The sequence below is a fragment of the Ascaphus truei genome, chromosome 3, assembly GCF_040206685.1.
Source record: "Ascaphus truei isolate aAscTru1 chromosome 3, aAscTru1.hap1, whole genome shotgun sequence".
NCBI lineage: Eukaryota > Metazoa > Chordata > Amphibia > Anura > Ascaphidae > Ascaphus > Ascaphus truei.
The window spans coordinates 76,980,060-77,007,470 of NC_134485.1; the positions used below are offsets into that span (position 1 = coordinate 76,980,060).

The 27,411-nt window shown below is 36.5% G+C and overlaps 1 protein-coding gene across 2 annotated transcripts in view; it reads right to left on the bottom strand.

The window, feature by feature from the left end:
• Positions 1-7: 7 nt before the first annotated feature.
• Positions 8-27,411, bottom strand: part of NOS2 (nitric oxide synthase 2) — a 27,947-nt gene continuing 543 nt past the window's right edge. The window contains exons 2-28 of one of the 2 annotated variants that reach the window (XM_075594345.1): positions 25,514-25,649; positions 23,549-23,721; positions 21,016-21,109; positions 20,692-20,811; positions 20,073-20,221; positions 19,347-19,509; positions 18,235-18,326; positions 17,066-17,207; positions 16,169-16,308; positions 15,415-15,589; positions 14,817-14,918; positions 13,887-14,081; positions 13,035-13,120; positions 12,565-12,709; positions 12,176-12,280; positions 11,543-11,592; positions 10,429-10,603; positions 9,138-9,270; positions 8,181-8,259; positions 7,262-7,443; positions 5,500-5,663; positions 4,604-4,814; positions 3,905-3,992; positions 3,295-3,416; positions 2,908-3,056; positions 2,499-2,693; positions 8-2,151 (exon numbers count right to left, since the gene is read on the bottom strand). In XM_075594345.1, the coding sequence (XP_075450460.1) occupies positions 2,098-2,151; positions 2,499-2,693; positions 2,908-3,056; positions 3,295-3,416; positions 3,905-3,992; positions 4,604-4,814; positions 5,500-5,663; positions 7,262-7,443; positions 8,181-8,259; positions 9,138-9,270; positions 10,429-10,603; positions 11,543-11,592; positions 12,176-12,280; positions 12,565-12,709; positions 13,035-13,120; positions 13,887-14,081; positions 14,817-14,918; positions 15,415-15,589; positions 16,169-16,308; positions 17,066-17,207; positions 18,235-18,326; positions 19,347-19,509; positions 20,073-20,221; positions 20,692-20,811; positions 21,016-21,109; positions 23,549-23,661 (3,423 nt within the window). In that variant the 5' untranslated portion in view covers positions 23,662-23,721; positions 25,514-25,649 and the 3' untranslated portion in view covers positions 8-2,097. Of the gene's footprint in view, positions 2,152-2,498; positions 2,694-2,907; positions 3,057-3,294; positions 3,417-3,904; positions 3,993-4,603; positions 4,815-5,499; positions 5,664-7,261; positions 7,444-8,180; positions 8,260-9,137; positions 9,271-10,428; positions 10,604-11,542; positions 11,593-12,175; positions 12,281-12,564; positions 12,710-13,034; positions 13,121-13,886; positions 14,082-14,816; positions 14,919-15,414; positions 15,590-16,168; positions 16,309-17,065; positions 17,208-18,234; positions 18,327-19,346; positions 19,510-20,072; positions 20,222-20,691; positions 20,812-21,015; positions 21,110-23,548; positions 23,725-25,513; positions 25,650-27,411 lie in introns of both variants that reach the window. The other variant, XM_075594344.1, reaches the window with a different exon arrangement.

Below are 27,411 nucleotides of genomic sequence, written 5' to 3' on the forward strand. Positions count from 1 at the left end.
AAAGATCATTTGTTAAGAGTATTTATTGACATATATTTAGACTAGAATTCCAGCATTCATATTCTAATAATATACAAATAATATAGTCTGAGGAAATTCAGTTACATCATTGAATAGAATTGTATCAAATAACAAAGATATCCTTCTATTTTACGAACAGTCATTTACAGGGTTAGCAGCAGGGCACCTGGAGTCCAGCCAGAGCTCTACCATTAGGAATGTGACTCTACAGTATACAGAAAATATGAAACATTATAGTTATTAAATATTAAGCCTTACTAAATCTAATAAAATATTAACATAGTTACACCCATTTCTAAATCAGCAGTTTCTCTTTTGAAGAGTACATGGACACCAATACATTGTTTTCTTATTTGTATGTATGGTTGTTTTCCGACATAACTGTAGCTAGGTAAATGGGGGTAGGGACATACATTAAATAATGTGGAAAATGTCTGCAATGCTTTATCATTCTTCCAGCAGTGAATAAATAATATTAATTTACGGAAGTCCACCTCACTCCTACAGTATTAAATACCAATGGGTTAAATGACTGCACCTAGTCTTTTCTCTGTGGTCATAGAAGCAGGGGAGAGAAGTAACGTGTGCTGTTATCCTGAACACCAATAAATATGCACAGCTGTTATTGCAGTTACAAATAAATAACATAGTATTGCACTTGTTCAGTCTTTTATAATCAAAGGTATCAAAATTGGTATAACGTATTACTAATAGTATCACGTCATTGTTGTTATTAGAATGAATAAAAATTACATTTGAAGTTTTTTATTTATATATATATATATATATATATATATATATATATATATATATATATATATATATATATATACACATGTCATGTCATTTCCCAGAATCCCCCACTGTATGCTGGGGATAATGGTGAAAAGCAGGTTGCAGACCTGTCTAAGACGTGAATGTGCTCACAAGTGATCTTTTTATTTGATATATATATATATATAAAAAAATTTTTTTATATATATATACAGAGAGAGAGAAGCAATATTTTTCACTTAAGATGGCCATTAAATACATTTCACAAATCCTCCACCAAAAAATGCACTTACTGTAAGAGCAACTTGCTTATGCATAGTATTAGATACTGAACTAAACTCTGGGCCTGTACTCGGTAATCCCATTTATTTGAATGGACCTGAATGTTTGGGGGTTTTTTTCAATCTTTTTCAGCACTGTGAAACAGCTTCACACCAAACTGAAAAAGAACATTTTGGGTGTATGCAAATAAATGGCAAATAAATATTTTTCATCTGAGTAAATTAGAATTGTTTGCTACATTACAAATGCATGAGTCTGGTCCTACAATACTGGGTGTAAATAAGGAGCAGAAGCACCGCACTCATTTTGGTTTTCCAACTTACAGTGCTCATTGACAAATAACCTTTTTGATGGCCAGTATATTGTACTGTGATGTTACCTACATGGAAAAGCATGCTGGCATGTTACACTGGTCGACAGCACTCAAGGATATCAGTAATGTCATTTGGGTTATGTCCTTATACATATATACTGAATGCAAACATATTGCCTTTCACAAGACACCTCTGAAGTGAATCTACATAACAAAAATACATTGCATAATAATATGTACATTATTTTCTAACAATTCTACTAAAATCTAACTTATATAAATAAAGCAGGAACATAAAAGCCATCATTTAAACTGTGCCTTCTCGCTAAAATATTTATATGACATATCTCTACATGTATACAACAGTTTTAATGTGGTACTCGGGTATGGTCATCTGAAATCGTATTATTAATACTTTGTAAACTTCATTAAACGTAGATAGAAAGGATTAATGTAAATGCTCTATCCTTCCACCACACTTATAATTATAACATACGGTAAGTGACTTTAGGAGGATTTGTGTTGCATTCTATTACTTCCCTCTTGTGGTACCGTTTGACTATTAAGAGACATACTATCTGATTGCACATGGAAACGGCTTAAAAAAGTCTACAATGGTTTTCTTGGAACATGCTGTCAACAGATCCAAACACTTGTTAGCAGTTCAAAGGGACTCTGTCTGTTGGGTGGCCGAGGCCATCTGTAGACTAGAGAGATTTATAGACAGCTCCAAAGATATCTTCATGGTACCTCATTTGACTCTGAAACACAAAGGAAACAATGAGAATGCTGTACAGACATGCCCTCTTTTTTTCTGTGATGTGTAATGGGCTTCCTTAAACAAATGTATTCATTCTAAAGGGTAACATTTAACTCTTTCTGGCTTCTTAACAGGAACTCTATATACTGTAGAACTGTGCTTGATGACCAAGTGTTTTCTCTACCGTAAGCCTATCCCACCCCCCCCCCCCCCATTTGCTAGTACAATACTAACAGTAAACCATTTTACTAGAGTACTTGTTGGACCTAAAAAGCAGCATATTGCTGGTCTCCGAAGCACAAAAAGACTAAATAATTATACAGGTAGCATTTCTGTTAAAATATGTACCTTTAGCTGAGAGAAATAAGTCTCTGTCTCCTCTTCACTCAGTCCCATTTTCTTCGCAATCATAGATTTCAGTGTCTTGGCCACATCTCTTGCCATTTCGATGTTCCCACACACATACAGGTGGCCTTCCTCTTCAAGCATTATTTTGCACACTTCATCCTCAAGTCTGTTTTGTAGAAGGTCTTGAACATAGGTCTTGGGGGGGGGAAAACAAAGAATAATTATGTTAGATTTCCATCTGAATCGCTGGCTGCGCTTTGCTACTTGGCATTTGGAAATGTAAGTCTAGTTGTGTCACAAGAGGGTGTGTTAATATGCTTGTTACCTTATCTTGGCAATAATTTCAGCAAAAAAAAGCTAGTGCAGAGGATTGATGTGAAAAATTGCAATACATGGATATACTTCTTACCTTTGGTTGGCCAGGCTGCCTGGAATACGCAGTGTACACCTCTTTCAGAACTCCTTTGCTCTTCATGTATGCTGTCTCTTCTTTATAGATGTCATCCAGTCCCGATTGCTGGCAACCAGACAATAATGTCATAGCACGAGCCTTTATTCCTGGAATTAACAGAATGTTTGTTAATAAGAATGTGTTTTTGTTTGATTCATTTTTATCTTCTGGATACTCTTCCAGACATATTACAAAATACACATACACTAATGTCCCATGGTTCTGTTGTCACCCAAATCTTCTTTGGTATTTTCATATAAATAAGAGAAAGACCCACTTATTTCCCTCGTCATCACCATTAAAAATTAGGCTTTTTATGTTCATTCAGATTTCTAGCCTCAATACCTTTCTTTTCTAGGTCATGGAGTCGCTGTTGCCAAAATCCTCTGAATGGAGAAATTCCAGTTCCTGGGCCAATCAGCATGCATGGCGTTGATGCGTTCTCTGGGAGGTGGAAGGTGTTGGTGCTACAGAAAATAATGATATTTACATGTAATGAGGGCCATTGCTGTGAACAACAGTATAATCACTTTTACCACCTCCCTTCTCCATCGTTCCTTGTGTTTTCTGTCACATTATTTTCACCCTCTAACTTTACTTGACTATTTCCCTACACGTTTCTTATCAGTTACACCATTCCGAATAGGGCTTTATATTGTAATGAACTAGGAAGTACAACAAACACAAAGGGCTTATGTAGTAAATGTTGCACATGGCCTTTCGGCTTAAAATTGATGCACAGAAATCTCAAATGTAATTGTGTGCACCTATGTACTAAACTTATTTTTCTAAATGTGCATCTTAAGCATATATATATATATATATAACAGTATACGGTATACTAAGGAAAATTGTATTTCTCATGAACTTAGTACATAGGCTACAAAATACTAACAACTGTGCTATGAGGTGTTAGACACTGAGCAGTTCTTAGCTGTGGCATTTCTGTACTCACCTCCGTATAAAGCAGGGGACTGTATCATTGAGATTCATATTGTTCAGCCATGTGGTGCACACCCCGTGATGTAATGTACCCAGGCCATCTGGTAAGAAGAAAAACCTTCATTAAAATGTTATAACATAAATACAAACACATCGATACACAATGGCAATAAAGGAGAATCTTGGTAATTGCAACGTAGTTGTGAAATATGTGCTTTAAAAAAAAGTATTATGTTGGTGATACCAGCACAGGTCAGTACAAAATAACACACAAATCCACTTCAAGTGAGGAAATCAAGTCTATAAATATGTTCTTACAAGATGCCAAGCGTTGACTCAACAACCTTTCCAATGGCTCATAGATAGCTGGTTGTACATTAGTCATGTACATACAGTATTTGTGTATTTCAACCAGTGCTACAAGGCATATCCTTTGCTTCTATGACTGTCCTGCAACTCATTGCAATGCACTAGCACTACTTGTTATTGGTTGGAAGCCATACTCATTTTATCAAAACATGCTCAATGTAGGCTATAAAAAAATGACATTTCATATTCTGAAAACTGCAGTCAACTAAAGGGGGGTGAAAAGCTCAGATAATGGATATCGTACCTCGATCAGTGTTAACTGCCATTCAAGTCAATGGCTCCATCAATGTTAACTAACATTCAAGTAAAAAGTTGTCAGTGGAACCGAATGACCAATAGATACCTTTTGTCTTGAAGTTCACAACAGCAAGCGTCAGGTGGATCTCTCCAGGTGCCATGTCCATTGAGGAGCTGATGGAGTAGTATCTTGCTTTAAGAGGTGGCAGCTGAGTTAGCAGAAATGTAGTTGGCACTTGCAGCGATGAAAACTCTTCCAGCACCTCAAGCAATGTTGGATAGTTGTAGGCCTTCCAGGCTTTGTATTTGTCTGCACTCTGGAAAGTAATTGACTCAATGAATGAAAGAATTCACCGTTTGGAAAAACACCCCTAATTCCTAGTATTGAGTCACATAATAACATTTCAGGAGTAGAATTATATCCCCCAGAGAAATTGAATTAGAGCAAGACTATTTTCAGGGACCACTACAGAATAGTATAGGGACCAATGCAGCTCTAAAGACCAGCACACACATTCCCTGCTCTGTCCCAACCCATATGTCCTAAAGTTCATTTACAGACATTGAGGGTTAGTAACTAAACTGCAATAGTGCCGTTCGGGGCACTATTGCACTTGAACTCCCATTCAAATTAATATTAGATTTTAAGCAATAGTGCCTTAATCTGCACAATATTGATGTAACTTAGGGTTGGATGCTCACTTTCACTGCACATTTGAATGCAGAAATTCGATCTTTCAAATTAAAGATTTTTTGAGAGGTTACATGAAAATGCATGGGCTCTACATATGTAATGTTAACGGGCAAGTATAAGTGAGCTTAGACTAAGGGTTTTTGGTATGCTGATTTCATTTAACTCTAACCCACATACAGTTCAGGAGAAACCCAATACATTTAAAAAGAAGCAGTTAGGAAGTATATGCAGCAGTGCTCAAAAGGATGACCTTTTGTTAGAAACAGGTTAACAATGCCAGGTACAGAATGAATTATTGTAATGCGTACATTGCACAAGCCTTCTAACGTGTCTTTATCTCCAGCATCAGTCGCCAGCAGAGACAATTTTTTCAGAAGCAGCTGTGTAGGCGGTGTAGTTATGTCTAGGAAGTATGTCAGCGCTTGTGTCAGAGAACAGGAGGGGATTTTCTCGCTGATTGTCCAGTAGTTACCTGAAAATACAGGAAGAAGAGGAAATCTGTCAGAATATGTTCCAAAGTGTTCCTGTAATAGCGCCTTACTTCTTTACTGGTTCTTGCAGTGTGTTTGGGATTTTTTTTAAAAGGGAATAAATAGGTTCTGATAGTTCTAGTTACTGGCATGATGCAGGGTAAGAGCTTGTTTTCCTTTCACTTCTTATAGATCCTGCTTTGCTGTGCAGCGCCCTTTAAATGTGCATGGACATTTTTATATTCATAACAAACGTATTCTGTGATATTTGGATGTAAGATGTAATATATTGGGTCCATACAGCATTTTCTATAGGTAAAAGACATTGGACCATATGTGCTATGTAATTGACATGCAGTATTCTATTTTGCAGATAATTAAAAAGTCATTCTCAGTTTCAAAAAATATCATAGAAATAAGTCTTTTGAAATGAATTGCAATTTGTCTTACAGCTACAGCCCTGCATGCTGCCTGCAGCATTTAATAATATATAATAATAATAACAGCATGTTCTTGTATAGCGCTGCTAGTTTTACGTAGCGCTTTACAGAGACATTTTGCAGGCACAGGTCCCTGCCCCGTGGAGCTTACAATCTATATTTTTGGTACCTGAGGCACAGGGAGATAAAGTGACTTGCCCAAGGTCACAAGGAGCCGACACCGGGAATTGAACCAGACTCCCCTGCTTCAAACTCTCAGTGCCAGTCAGTGTCTTTACTCACTGAGCCACTCATGTCACCTGTTCTTGCAGTTTCCACTGCTCTAGGTATTATGACCACTTGATGAGTCAATGTAATCTTAAGAGCTACACAGGAGCTTACCAGACTACTTATTTGACCTGATTTTTAGCTATGATAGTGCAAGGTGCATGGAAAAGTCTGTTTTAAAATAATTATTTGATTTGCTGATAATGCATGGCAATATTTATTGCTACTTAATAAATGGCTTCCATTTCTTTTTAGATCCCATTGTTCAATGACATTTGGATTCCTGAACAGGTAATTAATGTTTGCATTATACTCTTACATACAGTATGTTAATGCTGAGTTAATGACACCCTTTTCACTGTACAAGCAGTGGCTGTGTTTCTTACACCTTATTGCCATATAGCAGCCATGCCCTTTACTGACTATAGACCCACAATTGTCATGGTCAAGATGAAAAATAACCAACCATACTCCAATTACATTTTAAAGGCATTAATCCAACTAATGGAGTTAGTTACTAGAGTCTCCCACCTGCAAAACTTGAGCAAAATTGGTGAAAAAGATTTGCACGAGATTTGTCAAAGAAAAAACTCCAGTTGCTTTCAATGGGATTCCTTCTCTTTGGTAAATACGGAGCTGGTTTTTTTTTTTTACTCTGCTCTTGCCTCAGTTTTACAGCCAGAACACTTTAGTAATTAGACTTTGCCGGGGTCCATAGAAATGGCGTGCTGAATTATGCTGTCGTTTTTTTGAGTAAAAACATGAACTTTTAATTCTAAACTCTCTAATATCCAGTTACATTTGACTGCACTAACGCAAGAGCGCTATGGCTATAGTCGCAGGGAAGTAAAGGCGTTAACCGGAGAAAAAAAAAAAATAGAACAGATTCTTACATTGTTCACTGCGAGTCTCCAGTCGGATGTCCTGATTGCTGGGAGGGGCGTCCTTCAGATGTTTAATTATGCTCGCAACTAACTGTGGCTGATTCCCAGGAAACACACCAACATGTTCCCCTGGCAGATACTGCACTTCCTTGCTATTCTCGCAGGACAGTTTGACTAGCAGAGTGGCACGGCTGAAAAACAAAAAAGAAAAACCCCATTATAGGCTTAATTACGTAGACAGGATTTCCCGTTTCTGAACAGAATAAACAACGGCGTAAGAAGGGACTTGAAGATTTTCAGGGACAAAGATACTTAGTAATGTATTTATCTTTGTCTTAAACTATTAGTAGTTGGACAATTAAGACCAAGATCGAAGTACTGTAGCTCAAACTGAAACAGTTCACCGAATGAAACATGATCATTTAGCAAAGCCTTCAAGATAGAAGAAGCAAACAAAATAATTGAAACAACTTGCAGCCAGATTTACTGTACTCTGACACTGTTATGTTGAAGCATTCGGTGAAGTATCATGACAATTGCGGAGCAAAATTGATCCAAATACAGTTTCATCATTGTCATCTTGCGTCTGTTTGTGTCAATTTAACAAGATACTTTGCACCGATTGCTGCTTCGTGTGTCTTGCAAATTTGCAAGTGTCAACAGGAGGAGTTAGCGAGGAGTTGAACGGCACATCCAAATCTGAGGTATTATTACATTTTGCCAGCCTCATAAAATAGACTATTTGCATGAAAAGTAAAATCATGGACTACAAAGGAAGTTGACATGTGACTACGCCTTTCATACAAACAACTTTGTAGCATGCTACTCTTTATGTGACTGTTTGAGATACACAGTGAAGCCATAAATCTTGTTTTAGACAATACCTTCTGCTAATTGAAAACATGTATTGCTATTGTGGGTGAATTACCTGGATTTTGGATTCAGCAGATTCTGTTTGGATGTTAGTTTCATTGGAAGGATATTCTTAGAGTGCAGTTTGGCGAGTGCTGTAAGAAATAAACAGAACGTATGAAAATATAACTCAAACAGTTACGTAATGTGTTTTACTTAATCTACTCGTACGAGAGCTTTAAGTACATTCCTTTGCTTTGATGATAACTAATTCCCTGCAAAATTGACATCGATTAAAATACTATATTTTTGTTGTTTTTACAGTGTTAGGTTAAATGCCACATTTTGACATCTTAGCTTTTAACTACATAAGACATCTTCCAATGCCAGAAGAAACCTTACAGACATTCCGTGAATGGGCATTAAGTGCTTCCTTTCATGGGCACATCATGTTATTCTCCAACTTCCTTGGTACATAGAGCCTACACCTTTTCCTGATTTTCACAATTAGACAGCTGTACGTGACAATGAGGAAGGTTTGATGCAAGCGGTGTAGTAACTGGGGAAGTTGTGCTAATTGGAAACTTTGCAACACATCAAAGCTAGTTTTCCTAGAATCATCTCATCAGAGTTCTGCTATTCCCCCATAGTGTGGCAGGCCTGTCACTTAAAGAATTAGGGCTAATGGTGAATTTGAATGTTAACCCAGCAGGTGCAACACCTTAAGAAATATGAGCTGCCAATAATCCTTATCACATTTCTCTTTCTCTACTGCTTCACTTTAATGAAGAACGAGTGGTCCTGGTGGCTGTGACTTATTAAAGGAAAGGGCCCAGTATACTTTGTATGCTCTTCCCCTTTCCTGTTATTACTAGCTGGATGCATTGAGTTGCCCCACAAAATGAAATCTTCTGTTTTGGGGTTCACTACATATCCCCTATATAATCTGCGGAGTCATGTGGGAAATTATCATGGCAAATACATTTCCTGGGAATATTTATCTTGGTTCTACTTATTAAAATATTCAAGATACCTTTGATATGGTCAAATGGTTGCGCTTCGACCACAAGGCGGTAATTGCTAGGATCCCAGGTTTCCATTAAGGTGTAGCCTTTTGGCAGTACAATCTCTTTCCGATCCCGAATTTTAAATGTTTGACATGCAGCCTAGAAAAGAAATAGGAAGAATGTTTTGTAATCTTATATCATAACTCGTTTACGGTTGTGTTGTAGATACACTCTAGATATGAATAGGTTTAGAGGTGCTATCACCAGTGAATACATGAACGGTGTGAATTGTAAGAATAGAATCAATAAATAAAGTGAATACATTTATAAAAAGAAGGTTGCACTTCTCAGGATTGTTGCTGCTCCAACCAAACTATGGTCTATGTGTTTAGTTCTTAGTAGATTGCTTCTTTCAAAATTGGGGAGCACAGTCTCAAGTTCATGAAACAAACAGTAAATAGCATATACAGTGTAATATATTCTCAGAAATGTGAAGAACCCAAAGTTCCATGAAATTCTGCACAGATGACTCAGACATTGCTCAATATTTCTTACAAGAAACACTTGTAACTTTGAGATCTTTACATTTCTAAGATATATTACACTATGTATGTTCTTTATTGTTTGTTTCATAAACTGAGTTGAGACTGCGCCACCCAATTTTGGAAGAAATTAATTACACTCTAACAAGAAACTTGGATATTTATAAGTTGCTCTGGATTCCGTTCCACTTGTGCTAATCATGCATTTCTATGACATATGCCAGAGTACAGCATGTTTGTGATTGAATAATTCATATGTAAGGATGTTGTAAGGGTTATTGCTTCCAATGATGAGTTACAGTTAGGGTGGCCTACAGTAAGTTGTGATATTCTGTGTTAACACTGCCATTCATTCCAATGAAGACTCTGTCATATTCTGCATTTTCAGTTGGTAAAATAAAGTTTGCTTCATACTGTATGTATGTAAAAGATTCATATCAAAATATAACATAACTGTTAAGTTTGCTGGCTGTTTGTAAATACTTTTAACTCTTAGAAGATTGTTGGTAACATTACAGAACTGAGTTATCACAGACTACAAGAAACTACAATATACACAGCAAGCTGACCTGTATCTGCTTTAAAATCAAAGTGATTTGACTTTTGTATGAGGGTGAATCAAAGTGAACATCTCCGCTCCACGCTGTTAGACCCCCTCCCCTCACCCCACCCCTCCCCCCACCCCACCCCTCCTATAATATGTCTGTGGACTATTGCGATGACTGTATCTGTGTATGTAACAATATATTATTTGTTAGGAATATGGAATATTTACCTTAAATGTATGAACTGCCCAAGTTAGAAAAGCTTCTTCCTGTCCATTGAGTTCATCACCTTCACCTGTTAGGCTGATCTGTGAGGCACCAAGTTGTGCCAACTTCTGGTCAATCGTGTGAGCAAATGCACAGAACTGTGGGTACATAGTGGACCCAAGACCAAAAACAGCATACCTATAGTAAAAAGAAGAGGCACTGTGAGACATACTGTACCATCACACACAAAAGAATGATGATACCGACGAAGGAAAACTTGCGAATATTCTTGGTACATCTTATGAACTACATATATGGAAACAGCGCTTCCCGGAGCAAGGCTCGTTCTATTTGGAAACCCTGCCCAAATCAACCAATAATACAGTGCAAAAATGGGATGAAGTGATAAGAAGTATAAATATATAAAATACAAACAAGGGACATGTCCACTAATACCTTCCCTGCAGCCTGAAGGTAAGTGTACCTTTCACCTCAAAAGTACTCAACAAAATGTGTAATAACAGGATTAAACAGATCATTATTAGATAAGGTAAACCATAGGAAGAATGAATTAGGAAGCCCTGAAAGGTTCATTTTGATGTGCCAATGGTTCCTGGGATGTTTTTACATGAAATTAGACACATTTTTAATAAGGATATGTTATAAGCAGGGAGTGGGACCTCCTTCCTCTTGTCACAGTTTGTCTTAACTTGTACAGTATGTACTTTTTTTGGTATACAATGTCATTGTCCTCCCTATTACATTGCACTGCGCTGCAGAATACCTTGGTGTCATACAAGTAAAATATAATAATAATAATAATAATAATAATAATAATAATAATAAGTATTGTAGTCCTACAACATTTATTGTTCACTAAAAAGTTTAAGCTTCTATCATATACAGATTCCCAGAGGTTATATTGTTTGAAAATGAATGACAAGATCCATAAATAATGTATTTAAAGGATGGGAATGCTAATAACTAAAACATTCAGAACTCTAATTACAATTCTTAGAATCCGTGCGGTTAGCATTCAATTACTTCAGCTCCAGAACTGTTCCATGTTTTCATCAATTTCAGAAGATATTTATAACCACACAAACATTCCCTTCTGATAAATGCAGTCATAGTTACCTCAGTTGGTGTTTCAGTTGTTTCAGGGTAAACAGGGATCTTTTGAATTTCTATGGTAGAGAGAAAATATATCCGTTTGTTAATACAAAGCATTAACACAATCCAATTTGCTATTAAATACCCTCATACATCACTAATGTTAACTTATATGTAAATAGATCCAAACAAGTCATAATCACTACAATCTGATTGAACTGCTTTACTTATTAATATGTATAGGTGATAAACTAGGTTAGCATGTTACATCCTGTTAGTATCGTACTCTACAGCACGTGCAACAGGCTTAAGGGGTTGAAGGCATAACTAGCTATTTCTCTTTGATTTGCATACAAGTTTCGCAGTCATAACTCACAACTGACAATTTCGACTACATTACAATAGCAGCCGAGAGTGGGAACATCTCTGGGTGTAACTGCACTGCAAGCTCAGGAGATGAAAGGACAAACGAATGGCCAGAGTTTCTTCCCTCAATTAGTAAACAGTCATATTCCTTTAACCTTAGTGTTTCTCAAAGCATGCAGTGCCCACGCAATGTTAGTGCCTTGCAAATGCTCAAGTGTGTTGGGGTTGTTCTCTTATTGATGACTCTCTCAGAATAGTTTCCAAACAATGAAATAAGAAACCCCACTGTACCTCTCCATTGCCAGGACAATCTCCATTTCCAAAGGTGCTTGTCACCACCAACAGAAGGGTTTCTTCCTCCACTTTGCTGATGTTATATTCATCCATACAGAGAACCTGCAATATTAATATATCAGTTTCGAGAACTAGTGAAGAGGGAAGTTGATCAAATATGTCAGTACTACATACAGTAGTAGAAAGACAGGCTGCAATAGTCAAACTGACATTACAAAACACTTTGTATTGCAGATAGAATGCATTGTTTCTGCAATAAAAGGATTTTTATTATGTCAGTTTGACTGAACGATTCTTGTTCCTGACTGCTACGAGGGCGCTATTGCTTGCATCCATAATATGTGGATTAAAGCCCTCTGCTGCCAGCCTGATAAAGACCATCTTACCTTAGTGTTGAAGGCACAATTAAACAGAGTGTGCAGTTTTTTTGCAAAGGTTTCAGATTTTCCTGTTTCTGTGGCATAGAGGATGGTTGCCTTGGTTCTGGCTGCCATGGATTTCACCATAAGTGTTGAAGCAAAAAGAACAGCCCTGAAATAGTAAATATTTACGTTAAACTTGCCAGACACTGAAAAAGTATAAAGTAAAAAAGCTGTAATTTTGCAATTTTTTTACCCCTTGTGTTCCATGAGGGTACAGCAATGCAATCCTCCACAATGCCTCTTTGGCAGCAAAGTGGATATTGAGATACTATATATCTAATACAACAGTCCACTTTTTCCTTTATCGTTATGTCAACAAACTCCCTAAGCATTCCTAATGGTCTATCAAATGTAACAAGTGTGAAATGCAGAAAACTTTGACTCCATTGGGAATATTCAGAATGAAAAGAATTTGAAAAATAGTTGTCTCTTACTTTGCCAGAACACTAAACTTCACCAACTCCTTCTTCTTCGGTCTACGATTCTCATCCTGCCAGACGTGAGTTTTCCAGGCATCCAGCTAAAACATAAGGTTTACAGAGTGTCACCACCAATGCAAAATGGGCAAAACACAGAGCATTTTTCATAAGGAAAAATATATATATATATATATATATATATATATAATATATATCAAAGAAAAGGAAAAAGTGTAATGCAAAACCAAACCCAGAAATAAATCCACAATACAAAACATGTTTCTTCCTCAAAGCTTCAGAAAGACCTAAGAGAGAAACAGGTTGTGCTTCATTTTTACGCCTTTTTCTAGGAGATGGTGTGTTAGTTAAAAATGCCGTTACAATCCATAATGAAGTGAAATATATTTTCTCTATATTTCTACAAAACATGCGTGTTCATTTTTATTTTCAAGAACAATTAAGAGCATTTAGCAGGATATATGTTGATGTACAGTATGATGCATTGGAATAATTTAACATCTAAAAACACTGGAAGTATTAATACAGCATGTTCCATGCTTGTGCTAATTATTGAATATTGATTCTTCATGGGAAAAGATTATTACATTACATACAGTTTATTCACTTGTGACTACCCAGAATCTTTTACATTTTAGCTTCTATTTACTAAGAGGTGTACTGCCATAGGACACCTTCCAGCAATGGAAAACAGCTTATAGCCCCCTTCACGTTTCTCCATAAGGTGTCTCATGGAATAGCCCTACTTAGTAAATATGGGCCTATATATCTTAAAGTAGGAACAGTTGTCCTATGTTTCATTCAACATACGCAGGAGGAAAAGTTGGAGGTATTGTAACATCATCTCACCTGATAATAGTAAAAAGGGCTGAGAATATAATTCAGCATTTCCTGATGATACACTGGGGTGATGCTGCCTGAGATTGGAGGGACGAGCCAAACCCAATCCGCTGGACAGCCTCCTCTCAGCCGGTATTCGTTCTGCAAATGCTTCATGAAGGACTCTGCTGCCGAATGGTGATCCATGATGGTCACATTTTGTTTCTGAACAACAATAAAAGTAATTGTCAAAAAAGATACCTTTGATGTCGATAATCTTTGTATGTTATGCAATGTTGCTTTTATTAAAGATACATCATAAATTAAAAAAGGAAATTAATAAATAAATGCAAGTCGTAATTCTACCGAGCTTGTATTGGTAACATAAACCCCATGTGAAATGACATCTATAGTTCGAGTACTAATTTATTTTATCACATAAAGTGGCAGCTGCCAGCTACTGTAGTAATAATTTAAACACAGGAAAATAATGTAACAAAGGAAGGGGGAAAGCCAGCAAGATGCTTTGTTGTGTAGGGAAAGGTAATAGCAGGAAATAGTAAGTTATTAATGACACTATATAGATCTTGTGCCGGGATTCACTAAGCACTAATGTGGAGTATGACACTGTGATCCTGCATGAACTGCCATTGACTTGAATGGCAGCTAAAGCAGCATTGCAGTGTGACACTCTACACTGAATCTCCCCCTATGTTCTGTAAAGCAAGTAGTATGTATTCGGATGCAGGACACAGTCATGTATTGGACAGGTAAATTCAACTGACCATGAAGACATGGTCATTTAAAAAAAAAAATATATATATGAATAAATACAATACTGTATGCTGTACTTAGTTGATTAGTAGTGCCATAGTACTACTCTTTATACAATCATAATATTTGTTCTGAAGCATTATTATATCGTTTTTAGCATGAGTCAGAGATTACAGTATCACCTACCTGAAAACTATATAGAACTGCCACATTTATTTCAACAACGGCTTGGTCTTTCCACAGTGATGCGAGTTTGGTTGTTTCCAACCCCATTCTTTTTCCTACTTCCTGTTGAGCACAACATAAACAACATTAATACATTAAAAGGGAGATGTATCAAGATGCGAGATGGTTGCGTTCCCTCCCTGATACAAAGCAAGATTTTTCTTTGCATCAATTTGCGCTGGCAAACTTATTATTTACATTTCTTACATCTGACACAAATTACTTGGGCACAGAGGTTAATACAACCTCTGATGGCTGATTTCATTGATTCAAGAAAACAAAAAATGAAAACAGTGCTAGTTACATATATTGTACAAACATGAAGCCCATATATATACCTCTGAGGAACTCCTCCCCTAATTGCTATTGTAACCACACACCAAATCGCTCATTGTCATTGACAAAAGCAGATTAAAGTTCTTTTATAGCTTCCACAATTGATACAAAGGATTGTAGAGCTAATTTGGCTTATTTATAAAGGGACGCAATGAAACCTGGAATCCTGACGAGGCCATGGAAAGTTACAAATGAATGCCAAATGTATCTACAAAGAACTTACCTCAAGCACGTTGTAGCGCTGAACATCACAAAAATCCCGAACTCCAATCTCTGTGCCCATGTACCAGCCATTGAATGGACATGCACAGAACTCAATACCTCCGACTTCAAGAAGCATATTGGCAACTGCAGGCACTGTATACCACTTCAGATTGAGTTCTTTAAACCACTCGTACCTTTAAAACACAACCAGATAAAATCTTAGAACTGGTCTTCTAAACCTTTCACAAACTGTAGGTGTTCTTTAGTTGAATAGCACCATTTTTCTGAATAACTACTACATTTTATTTTAAGACATGGAAGTCTTCTCATAATAATGCCTAATGCATGTTCTTCAGGGGAACTGTAAAACATTGAGTACTTTGGAGTTAGAAAGAAGTTTTCTGATTGTACAGTGTTTGCAGCTATAGTACATACTGTATGAATGGAATTGACTTCTGTACAATGCATTGTTATCTAATGCTTTGTACAGGGGAATTGTTACTTCCATGATTCGGATTGTGCATGATTCCCGCCCCTCAGGTTTATTACATCCCATGTATTGTTTGGGGACCTGTAGGTAAGATTGAGCAAATTCAGCAGCAGAAAGTATTATAGAGGTATACTACCAAAATGAATGTAAGGATTGTACAATGTATGGATGTTTCAATGCCATCACTCCCCCAGCCTAAATAAAAGGCGTATATCAGGAATTATCAGAAGATATACCCTTCTCCTCCTGACTCACAGATTATACAAACTTGCTCCCTACTTACTTGGGATGTTCGAATGACACTTCTGCGATCAGTTCCGGTGGTATTTCAAACAATTCTGGGTCCTGACCATTTGCTTGTAGCACCCAAGGAACGGTTTCAAAACGCTCATATCTTGGCTTCCATCCAAGCTGCATGCACAACTGAAATGATATGTTTATTTTAAAGCTTGCCACTAACCTCTTTACAAAAACAAAAAACCTTTCTTACCTCCAATCAGTGTGTAATGACATATAAGGAAAGCACACACAATCCCCCCATGATATAAATGAATTACTTTTGAAATGCTGAAGCTTTCTTAAACAATGAATAGTGTTATTGGAAAATGTACTGGAAATGTAGTGCTGCCTACTGTCTTATTTATTTACAAACAGTTCTGTGTGCTAGAACTTGTGGCTACTGAAAGTCAGTGGTATGCTGGTAATAGGAATCTCGTGTGCTATTTTTATTTTGTATTTTAAGGCAGCAATCCTGGGTGTCCTCCCATGCTGAACCTTGCTATTGTCAGCGCAGGGGACCTAACGATTCCCAAGATCATTACCGGTGCACTCACCAGTGGCAGTACTCCCTCCTGGGGAAACAATATGACTGACACATTTTTGCAGGTCAATAGGGACCTGCAACATCACAAGTGTGGCTTCCTATTGGTCGACACTGGTGCCTATGTTGGATTCTCAAGAAGAGCCCCGGAACTAAAAATGGTAATTATCTCTGGAATTGCGGGGACACTGGTGCTAAATATATCAAAGTTTAGCACCTGGTTTCAATTATGTTAAAAAAAAAAAAAAAAGTCCTTTTTTTCCCCAGAACTGCTGCTTACTGTTAACTTTATGTCACAATAATTAAATCAGGCACATTAAGTGATATCCCAATTTTAGAAAGCCATCATTGTAGATATACCTCTGTAAACTCCACACCGGACGGGTCTCCAAGGATTGATCCATCTGCCATTTGGAAACCAGCATAACGAATCAGCTGACTGTTCCACACTCTGAAATCATGTTTCCCGTCAGTCCGCTGGGGAAATATTGTAATTGCAGACCTGAGAACAGAACAATACAGAAGACTCAATACACATCTGAAAGCAAAAAGGGATGCAATTGTTTCTCTTTGAAATTCTATTTATTCTTAAGCACAATAAAAATTGATCTGAAGAACACTAAACAAATCTGATGAGACATTGGAGGCTCCAGGGACAACAAAGGTTTTTGAAGATTTGTTGGCATAAATTGGAAAATTGGAAATAAAATCACATATGGCAACAATGGACTTGTCCCAATAACTTTTAGATATGTACTGATTTTCTGGGGATTTTAGAGTTAGGTTTTTTGTTGTTGTGATTTTAACATTCAAAATAGCTTGTACTGAACATCTTTCCATATTGGGAACATTATAAGCAGGGGTTGGTGACTGCTACTGTATGTGTCAGAACTCTCCTGATTTAAGTTAGTCAGTGAATAATTAGTTTAGATCACTAAACATCACTGGCTGAACACAAACATTTTTAACACTGTACACCATGGTGATTCCAGAATGCTGGCCCAGCACAACATATTGTATGAACAACCGCACACTATTGTGATCAAAGGCTTGAGTCAATCTCGTTCTTTGCTTTTATGAATCTTTTGCAAGTATGATCATCAGTCACATTCATTTGTAGGCACTGCTGAGAAACTGGCCATTGTTTTACAGTTAATGGGTATTTGTTAATTGATTGCCTTATCAGTCTGAACATGAATACAACCTGTTTCATTGTTATAATCTCTGTTAGAATGTGGTTGAGTTTCGTGAGCCTTGGAAAATGTTCTGGTGTAGGGCTTCAGGTCTTACATTACTAAATGAAAATGAACGCGATAAACCGAGGTAAGAAATGCAGGGCTTCCTCCAAATGTGGTGGCTCTGCGACCATTAACAATAGCCCATAGCAGCAATTGTATGAGATCATTCATACACCCAAGAGGGCATTTGTTGCACAGAAATATGGTATTATGTGTATTTTCATTTGCCTTTTTGACCATAGCTCATTTTGCATGCAATACATTTACCAGGAACCATCTCAATTCAATTACCTTATATTTCCACCATTGGTGGCGTACTTGAGGTGACGACACATGAGATCAAACATTTCTTTAGTTGTCTTACAGTTACGGGCATCAAACATCTGGAATGCAAAACATATGTTATTTTTGTAATTAATGTAAAGTAACCTTTATAAAGGTAACAGTAAGATGATGTAATAGTGAGATTTGAGGGCCTACAGATACTGTAGGTCTTTATATAAAACAATGTGTCATCTTTAACAAGGTAGGTTCCAGACGGAATCTGAAAAGATCCTATATCTAGCACTCGCTGTGGAAAGAGATACGTGGACTCATAGTCCGTGAGATACCAAATGTCTCCGCAAGGGGGTCGTTAGACCAAAGGCTAGCCAGAAACTGTCATATATAAAATATATGTCCATATAGGACTAAAAGGTCAACAAAATAATAACATTTTTATTATAGTAAATGAATAAACAAGTGAACATATAATCCACAGTGTAATTAAAATTCCTCAAAAAGAGGCCAACGCCTAGGTGTGTATATAATTGATGGAAACTTGCATATACCTCAATACCATATAAGAAGGTCACCTGATAAGGTATATATGATAGGAGGTATATGATATAATATAGGATAACACACATACATATCTAATTGGTGCAGCAGTGCAGTAGGTAACCCGCAGGCTCAATAGTCAAATATATATTATATACAGTCATTAATTCATCTAAATGAATGCATATGTCCACAATACACATACACATATCACCATAGTATCCATAAATAATGTGAATGAAACTACAGTGAATATCTCTCACATATACACCATAGACAGTCACAGTAGGGCAATAGGAATATTAATATAACTGCCTAGCAAGGGGTCAGTATATAAGGACTGCTTGGTTAGATCTAATACAAAGGTGTATGTGCAAAGGAAAGACTATTAAAGCATGGCATTAAAAATCATAGATGGAACACACCTTTTTTCAGGTTCCGTCTGGAACCTACCTTGTTAAAAATGATCTATTTGTTTCCTATTGCACCCTGTTGTATAGATTTCATACTTACCTAAGTATTAGGCTGAGCAGTACGGTCACCACAATTGTTTATTATAGAACAAAGTGTTATGGAGTTCTCACCTGTAAATTAGACCATTGTATTCTTCCTATGCATCTTGGAGCATTCCTCCACGCCTGCTTGGCTGCGTAGGTGAGTTCCTCTAGAGTTAGTTGATAAGTTCCAGTAGATTCAATCTCTTTGGTTATTGTCTCCAACCTGTTAAGGTGGGTCTCTATTTGTGGTCTGAAACAATTGTAAAAACAAGGTCAGAAAACTCCAGAGGCCTAGTCACAAAAATGTAATTCACTCCCGTTGACCTATAGTACTGTACATGTTATCTGTTATATTATCTGTCCAAATTGCATGAGTGATAATGCTTTTCTGTAGTGGAGTATTGTAACTTTTAGATTTGCAAGCTTGGGGGTTGAGACTTGTCTAAACATGCCAGTACATATTAATAAAATATTGTTATTTTATCTTTCACACCCATTAAACTTTGCTGTGGTAACAGGGCAATATAAATAACAATAACAATTCTAATAATAATGTGAATGAGAATTATGTGGCTGACTGTAGGTCAAGCAACCAATATACAGTATTATGAACATGATCAAGTACTGTTGCTTTAAACAATCAGTATTCTACATAACAAATGAGGTATTAAGAGAATTGCAAACCTGTTGTAACTTCAAGCTTCTTTTCATTTATCCATGATACTAAAACCTAACAACTGAGGCTGTAACCGCATAACAAATGCCGGGGGGGGGGGGGGGGGGTGCATAAAGATGAAAGTAACTTAAACTTACTCTTTTAGGGAATTATGGTATTGGTTTAGGAAGTCAATCGCTAAGGGTAAAACTTCATCCATTGGTAATGGTTCCTCCCTGGGACCTCTCAGCAAACTTTTGGGGTTCATGATTGATCCTTGACACAATTTGGCTTTGCAGCTGAGGTTCTGAAAAGTATACGTAGACAGGACATTAACAGAAATGTTGAACAATTGGTTACATGCATGAAACAATGTTATTGTGGTTATTGATAAACTGTGCCTGATATAGACCTTTGTAGTTTGGTTATTTGGCAGCACTGATAATGAAACCTTAGCTTGCAATTGTGGGAAAGTCCCAGGAGCTGTGTTTCAACACCTTAACTTTAAGATCTACAATAGAACGCAATTATTTTAGGATATAATATATAGTGATATAAAACATGATTGTGAATTCAATAAAAAGAATACTGGTTGGTGAATTGATATGGGCCAACCTACAAGGACATGTTAGCAAATTAGCCTCCCTCTCCCTGATAAAATTAGAAAGGACACACTTTAAACTATAAGCAAATGGAAACTCAACATTAACATTGGTATAAAGATGGTACACTGAGAGGTATTCAGTGTATTTGTATTATTACGTAATAAATTCTAACCTTAGTTGCTTGCTGGTGTAAAGTGTCTTGTAAGATATGTCCATTTTCATAGTTCTTCAGCTTCAAATACTTTGGGCAAGCTGGAGCTTTATATACAGTTTTGGGATTTTCTGGAATAACCTAAGGGGAACAACAACAACACCAAAAAGTCAATCTAACATTGAATGCAGAAAGAAAATAACTCCAAGAAGCAATTGGATTACTGATGGCTCTTTTTCTTTGACTCTTCTTGAATATCTTGATCATCAAATTCTAGATGTGTTATCCAGTCTTGTAAATAACTTACTGCTACAGGTTGTGGTCTCCTGCTTTTGATTCACTCACCTCAGAGGTTGTTTTAATCTTAGCCATTTCAGTGACCTTTTCAGTGGCCCCCTCTTTCTTGCCATTGAACTTGGTGAGTTCTGGTTTTAAGGACCTTTAAAAAAAACAAGGGAGACAAACGGGTAAATTCTTTGATAAACTGTATGCTGGAAAGTTTTCAACTAAATATACTACATACTCAGTGGAGTCTATACAGTATGTCCAAAAATGCAATTTTATTGGTAAAGTGATATCAGATTAGACTTACTGTACAGCATGCAAATTTGCATCTGCATCTTCCATTTGCATCTCTTATTGTGACACTTTGGGCCATATTTACTAAGCAGTGCTATTCCCTAAGACACCTTCCAGTGCCAAAAGATGCCTTAAAGCCAATACTGGTAAATGAGCCCCAAGGTGTCTTCCAGATGCAGGGATATCCTGAAAGCCTGACCTGTTTGGGGGTCTTGAGGACTGGAGTTCAGAACCCCTGCTATACGGTATATAAATATTTTCTGTGGTTGCCAGAGACTTTTAACAAATACTAATAGAGCAAAAAGCTCCAACAGCATCAGCAAATAACGACAGACACCTAAGATAAAGTCAGGCCGTGCTATTAAGAACTGAGCTAAACATGATGAATAAAATGTATTGAACTGAGTTATGTACCAAAGCAATTTCTTACTAATTTCCTGTGTTAAACATGAACACAAACAGAGGAGTGTAGATATTTATTACTGTATGTCAATTTATGTCTGAAAGTTGATACATTCAGATTCAAGAAGACAGTGCAACTTGTGTTGTACCGGCCCACTTGTAAGACATGTCTTTTTGTTGATGTTGATGTTGTGTTAATCTGAAATATAAAAAGTAAAGAGAAAGCACTGACTCACTCTACTCTAATCTTCAATTTTCCCATTTGTTTCACAATATAAGATACAGCTAATGACTCTTTTACTTCTCAGGGAGGAGTAGGGCTGGAATAGTGGTGACATCACTGTTTTTGAAGGTGGTGACTCGGGTGAAATCTCAGTGCCAACTCTTTGTGACCTTGGAAACCTCATTTCACCTCTATGTGCTCCAGGCACCAAAAATAATCAGATTGTAAGATCTATCGTGCTTGGACACAATGTGCCTGAGAAATTTTATGTTCTGCATTGCGTACATTATTAGCATTATATTAACTAAGAACAAATATTATTATTATTATTATCATTAACCGAAGAGGCTAAGGCCAAACTATGATCACATAGTCGAAAAAACTATGCATTGAATTTTTCTATCCTTTAGTTGTAATTCACAACATTGCCAAAATTATCATTGTACAAAATATATATTTTTCTAAATAAATATGTTTGGGGACAATGTCTTGTGTACTGTAACTCTTGTTTTTTCCTTGAGAAACATTTTACGGCCTAGTCAGAGTTCGCAATTGATTCACCAAAGAATAAATAGATTAGCTTAATGCCGAGACTATAAATTGGGCAGATACAGTACCCCGTGTTTCACTCAATGTCTGGGGATATTTCACTGAAATCTAAGACTTCATTTTAAATCTAAAGGATTGGAGTTCATGCTTTCAATACACCTCTGGAACTGAGGGGGGAACGATATTGCACCTGTGCTAAGAGACACATTTAAAGTGCATCTCTCATAGTCAATTTTAGAGCAGAATTGAGCTTGAAACATCTCCCACCATATGTTGTGTCTCTCATTTCCTACTTTACATCACTTACAGATGTAGCTGATCCTATTGCCCCCATGAACATAGTGTGACGTATCACTTTCTTTATGTTAATACATCTTCCCCATAATAGTATTTCTCAAACTAATCAGTTACAAAGGCCACTATGTATATGAAAAAGGCAGCAATGATACTGTAGTTTTTTGCTCCCATTTATGTTTACCAAGTTATATCTGATTCTAATGAAATGCCAGTGAATATGTTTGCTTATTGCTCAGTCATTCACACGTGTTCTAAAAAAGACCTACTGTAGCAATCTTTTTCTTGCTAACTTTTAAGTTGTTACCTATGCTTTTTTTTCTCTGAAAGAAGCCTAACATGTTTATATGCTCTAAAACCTCCTTCCTCAATCAAAAAGATTATAGCTCCATTCATTAAAATCTGAAATCCTTCTAGACAACTGGAAGATGGCTTCACAGAATATTGAATTAATACATCATAAAAGTGAGGCCTGTGTGATTAAATATGTATGTTTTCATTTATTGTACACGTAAAGAAAAAGGACAGTGTCCTCTATAGTCATGTGAATGATTTGATTCAACTTTTTCCCATAGAAAGTCAAATTTGAGTTTATAATAAAAAAATTTAAAAAAATTGGCAATGATTATCATTACATGTAAATAAACTGTTTCAATAAATAAATAAATAGAGAAATGTAAAAAAAAGTATGATCAATCGTAATGAATAGTATAAAATATCTGGGAATAGGACATGTATTTTATTACATTGCTTATACCTAGACCCGCCCCTGGAAAGAAAACTCCATGAACACAGTACAAGAGGCACGACAGTACAGGTGCATCGTATTACCTGTATGTGTCTTCCTTCTCCATGGGCAGGTTATTGTTTAGGTCCATTTCATTGTGAAAAGATTTGTCTTTGAAGGTTGTCGATTTCATGAACATCTTCCATGGGCAGATCATTTTTCAAGTGTTTTCTTTTCTGAGACTGTAGGTGCAATGATAATCTTCGAAAGGGCTGGCCTACTGGATAAAAATAAACCCTGGTCAGTGATGAGCGTAGCTGAGAATATATAAAAACCAACGCCCGCTCTGGGTTTAGTTCAGGAAAAGGTTGGTTCTCACATTATTAGCAGAGAAACATCCTCTCTGTGTTTACTTAAAATAGTGCACACGACCTCCGGTAGAGTCTGGTCTGACAATTTGTAGTGTTATATCATACTATTAAAAGCAGCTGATGAAGCTCGTCATCTTGCAGTGGAAATGAACACACTGGAGTCTATTTCATAAAGTCTGTGAGCTGCAAAGCTTGGGCATATACCACCATATTCATCATATACAAAGTAATCCAATTAAAAGCCATGAGGAGATTTTGTTTGATAATCTGGTGCATTTCTTTTGCAGCTGGGACACTTTAGTAACCAACCCCCCACTGCTTCTTAATGCACTAACAAACCAAAAGCAGTACAGCCTCAGGTTTCCCTCATTTGGATGGGGTCTCAGGTATAGTGAATCAGTTGTTCTTTCCCAGCATTTGTCATTTCAGAGACTACAGTGAGCCCATTTCATTCAATTGTCATTCTTAGGTCACCAGGATAGCATACTTTAAGAAGCTTGACAGATACTTATATGCATTGTGAAAAAATGGCCCATATTTCTTTAGTGGTACTATTGCTCACAGCACTTTCTTGTGCCTGAGGACACCTTAAGGTTTGTTTTGGTACTGGAAGGTGTTTCATAGAACAGCACTCAGTAAATAGGGGCCAGTGTTTCTAACTTGACTGCAAGAGTTCAGCGTTTGATGTGCTGCCTGGAATGTTGAAGACATCTGCAAACTGGGGACAATCTTACTATAGACAATCAATTGTTAGTTCTAAATCTTATACGTGTTCAAGAAAAATATTTTAACTGGCTCCACATAAAAAATGGCCTTCGTACATTTTGGTATTGAAAAACTGTCCCCCCAGTTCTGTTATGCCACAATTATTTGTAAAATAGAATTAAACATTATCATGTTAAATAAGACAACAGTTTGAGAGAAATCTTAGCCCCTACATAAGTGTATTTAGTGAGAGGGGAAAGTTTGTGCATTCATTGTTTTCCAGTCCCTAAAAATGCCTCCAATGAAATTTTAATCAATTCAACTTCAATGTACTGTATCCCCCTATGCACAGCAATCTATACAGACTTATTGTTGGTTTCATTTCTATTTTAATAACTAGCTTAAGAACTGCAGGATTAGTATGCAGCATTTTTATAACAGACCCTCTGGAATAATTCTAAACACCTATCATGTTATTTTAGCTACAGTATATACTGTAAAGTACGTGTGAGGTTCAGAAAAATCCTGCTACAATATAATAACACCTCAGGTTATAAGAGTGATCTAATAATACAATCAGAAACTTGCTTTTGGGGGGAAATTTCAGAATAAGGGACTATGAAACTACATAATATGTAATACCTGTGGAAATTCGAACCTTTGTATACCTAACATTAAGTATATTGTATAAGTAATATGCATGTTAAGGAAAGGTATTATTCATTTTGGTTGAAAATATCTAAATTGAGCCCAAAATGTAGTTTTTTTTCTGTATCAAATCTTCAAACCCCTTTCTTTGTTCATAATTTTCTAAAACCATATTTGCAATATGCTACGCCCTTTACTCCAGCTAAGACAACTTAACTGCTTACATTCCATTAATATAATTAATTACAATAAGATATCCAGACTGAATAACAGTGCATTGCTTCTGGAAAGAACCTAAAAAGCCCACCCTAGCCAGAGGAAGATATCAAGTCACTAATGACCCACCTTAATTTTTTTTCTCTCAAGCTGCCAAGTCAGTGGACGCTTTGAAAATGATTTCCCTGGTGAATCAATCAGTTGCAGGAATAAGGAAGCAATAGTTCAGTTGATGCAGAAGAACAATACCCTTTAACTTGTCCTCCTAAAAAAATATAATGACAACTCGTAAGTTTCCATGATGAGTGGTCGAAAATGCTTCATTAATCTACTCCATTGTCTTGTCGTAATTTATACTTTTTAGAGTGGCAACACTTGCAAATATTTGGAAATCTAAGAGGAAAATTATCTTTGTTATTTCTTTTCAAATGTAGCCCTCAGTTAGGTTGGAAGTTTCCATATCCCTGTACAGAGTAGGACACAAGATGCTGTAGCTGTCAAAGAGTCCAGTCTCTGTACCCAGCCTGTTGACTCAGTAGCACAGGTGGGACTATGAACACTGTCTCATTCCTACTTGGTTTTTTTTTATCATTGCAATCACCAGAAGAAAAAAAAAACTGGAATGTTATCATCACCCTATGAAAACTCAGTTCTAATACTTCGTAGTGCTTGGGACAATACAAATGAAACAGAAAGAGTGAGCAAAAGGAAACGTTTACATGAATATTATTATAAATCAAAAATAATGGCCCGGAAATAAAATGTGCATGTTTAAACCTTGTAGCTGCTATAACAGAATACTGTATTCCCTTTTAACAGTACAAAGTCTTCATGCATTAAACCCACATTTTATAAAGGTTTGTATTACTTTTTAGCACTGAAATTCTGATGCACAATTTTTTTTAAAAATATATAGTTTTAGTTATATTTAACTAAGCAGCAGAGGCCCCTCAATTTACAGTAAGGTGACGCCATCTATCACCTTATCTAACATTCTAACTTCCTTTCCATAATTAACGATATGTTTAACACTGCTTCAAATTAAGGACCCACAACCCATGTACAAAATGCTGTAGGTAGGGACTTGTATCACATAGGCGGAGCTAACAACATTTCTGACAAATTGCTCAGCCACAGCCAAGAATTATTCCTCCTGAGGATTTCATAGAGCTGTATGTACTGTATGTGTGTATGATAACATAAATCACCATTTCTAAACATATGCATATTTGCTTCATGAGTCATGTAACAACATTGTAAGCATTTGTAAGACAGTAGACTGGATCAATGAATCTATCGTGCCAGTATTATTCTGGATTGCACAGTGCTTAATATTCTGGAATAGTTAAAAGACTGTAAACTAGACAACATGATAGGGCCTTCAATATTGGAAAACACTATTTTGTGTATTTATATTATTTACAGTATGTATATCAGTAAAGCCAGCAGACCATTGTTTACTAAGAGCTATTGGTTTAATGATATGTGATGAATACATATTTCTATTACACTTTGGTTATTGGTACGGTATTTATTTTTGTATCTTGGTCTCCATGTGTTTTTCAAAGTTGACACCCTCTCTTCATTCACAAGAACACCAAGGGGGATCATTAATTGTGGTAGCTGCTACCTCTTGATAACAGCTAAGGTATAATAATATACGTGCATGTTGGATGGAAAAGTTGTGTGAAAATAGAGTTTAAGATGGACGGAAATAATATAATTTAAAGCAATCTCATTTCGTCAGGCAGAAACTTTGCAGTGTTCTACTCCCATCTCTATAATTAGATTACTGGATACACCGCGGCTACAAACTAATGACCCTAATATACGTGACAATCCAACCAAACTGGTTTGTAGCACAAGTTTCCACAATTACTATTTCTGTAATTATGACACAATATCAGTTATAGTGATTACATTCTAGTATCAACGACTTCACTAAACATGAATCAAAAGTTAATTTCCAGAAATTTGCCAAAATCAACTTATCTCAGTGTAATAGAATAGACATTCATAGCTATGAA